Source organism: Microtus ochrogaster, chromosome 1, assembly GCF_000317375.1.
Source record: "Microtus ochrogaster isolate Prairie Vole_2 chromosome 1, MicOch1.0, whole genome shotgun sequence".
In the NCBI taxonomy this organism is placed as follows: domain Eukaryota; kingdom Metazoa; phylum Chordata; class Mammalia; order Rodentia; family Cricetidae; genus Microtus; species Microtus ochrogaster.
In genome coordinates, this window is record NC_022009.1 from 24565506 (window position 1) to 24567574 (window position 2069).

Consider the following 2069-nt stretch of genomic DNA (forward strand, 5'->3'; position numbering starts at 1 on the left):
GGTGTCGGCGCGGCGCTGAGGGCGGCGGCGGGGGCGGCTGCTGGGTCTCGGCCTCGCTGCTCATGGTTGCTGTGGTGGTGACTGGGGCCAGCGGCGACGGCTGCGGCTCCTCCCGGGGTGTAATGGTGACTAGGCCGGCGGCGGCGGTGGGGCTCTCAGGGCTCTCTGGTGTCCGCTCTCGGCTCCCGCTACAGATCGAACTCGATTAAGGGTCATTTTTCAACCTAAGTAACTATCTGAAAATTATCATCTGGCCAGATATGGTGGCTCACAAGTTTAATCCCAGCATTTGGGAGGCATAGATGGATCTCTGTGTATTCCAGGCCAGCCAGGGCTACATAATGAGCTTCTGTCTTTAAATTTTTTTAAGTGAGAGAGAGGTCTCTGGAGAGATGGCTCAGTGGTTAAGAGCACTAACTGTTCTTCCAGAGGACCCAAGTTCAGGTCCCAGTACCTCCATGGCAGGTATAACTGTCTGTAATTTCAGTTCCAGGGGACCTGACATCCACGGCAAAACATTAATGCCAAAGGACCCAGGTTCAATTCCCAGCACCCACATGGCAGGTCACAACTGTCTGTAATTTCAGTTCCAGGGGACCTGACACCCATGGCAAAACATCAATGCACATAAGATTTTCAAAACATATTTTAAATTAAAAAAGTTGTCACCTGAGTGTCGCAGCTTGCATACCCCTCTCCAGTACTGTGGGTCTGTGGCTGGGTCTCTGCCGACATGAGTCTCTGCCCCCCCCCCCCAGCCCTCAATGTAGGGCTCCAGTCGCTGAACCTAAGCTGGAATCACTTCCACATTCGGGGGGCTGTGGCCCTGTGTAACGGTCTCCGGGTAAGTCACACTCTGAGAGGTGAGTTGAACTGCTTCCTCGTGGTCACCGTGGACTTGGGTGTTCAGAGCTCTCACCAAGTGTCTTTGAAGCTGCTGGGTTTCCTTCCATGACTCCTGGTGTGCGCTTCTGTTGTATAAATCCTCTCTCCTGAGGCCTGAGCACCATCATTAGAGGTGCTCTCAAAGGGTGGTTTAGCTTGAGGGCATAGAGACGAGAATCTCAAAAGGGATGAGTCTCTCAAGAGGTCTTAAGAATGAACCGCCATCTGGAGGCAGCAGAATAATTGTGTAGATCTGTCTCTACAGAAAACCACTGAGCTGGGGGGCAGGGGAGGCAATGGCGTTAGGATGGGATGGGATGGGATGGGATGGGTTAAGAGTTGCAGGGGGTGAAGGAATGTGTCAGGGGTGAAGATAAGGGTTGGGGTTTAGATGGGGGTGAGGGTGAGAATTGGGGCTGGGCTGCCAGTCAAGACATTTTCCTGGGTAAGCCTCACTCCACCCTGATGCTAGTACTGTTCCCCTCCCCTGGAGTCTAACGTGACCCTGAAGAAGCTGGACGTGTCCATGAATGGCTTTGGGAATGAAGGCGCTCTAGCCCTGGGAGATGTCCTCAGACTCAACAGCTGTCTGGTCTACATCGACATCAGCAGCAATGGCATCACCAATGAGGGAGCCTCCAGAATCAGCAAGGGACTAGAAGTCAACGAGAGCCTCCAAGTGCTGAAGGTAGACTCGCTGAGCTGGCGTCTTCATATGCACCTCTGTGTCTGGATGCAATACACGTCTGCCTATGTGTCCGTGAGTGTGTGTCCGTGAATGTGTGCGTGTGTGTGCATATGTATGTATGTGATTCATCTATGGGAAAGCAAGGCGGTAGAACTAGACAGAATGCTGGGGACGATCACCAAGCCCCTGCCCCGTACTTCCATGTCCACGTTTGGTGCCCTTGCTACAGACCCAGGGCTGCCTCGGCTCTCTGGTGAAATGTGTGCTTCTATACAAGTCTTCCCTCATGCCATCTGGGTCTCTCTTGGGATTTTCTTCATACTAAGGCCATATTATGCTTTGGGGATACTAAACCCAGTGGTTGCTTGCATTCCAGTCTGGTCCTCTGATCCCATGAGCCTCTGCAGCCTCAGCTCACCCCTGCTCTCCATGGCTCTCCCTGCAGCCTTAGCTCACCCTTGCTCTCTGTGCCTCTCCCTGCAGCCTCAGCTCACCC

The 2069-nt window shown here is 53.4% G+C and overlaps 1 protein-coding gene across 1 annotated transcript in view; it reads left to right on the forward strand.

The window, feature by feature from the left end:
- Positions 1 to 2069, forward strand: part of Lrrc74a (leucine rich repeat containing 74A) — a 37446-nt gene that overhangs the window by 19858 nt on the left and 15519 nt on the right. The window contains exons 8-9 of the mRNA XM_013354519.1: positions 759 to 844; positions 1379 to 1573. Coding sequence (XP_013209973.1) covers positions 759 to 844; positions 1379 to 1573 — 281 coding nt within the window. The remainder of the gene's footprint in view (positions 1 to 758; positions 845 to 1378; positions 1574 to 2069) is intronic.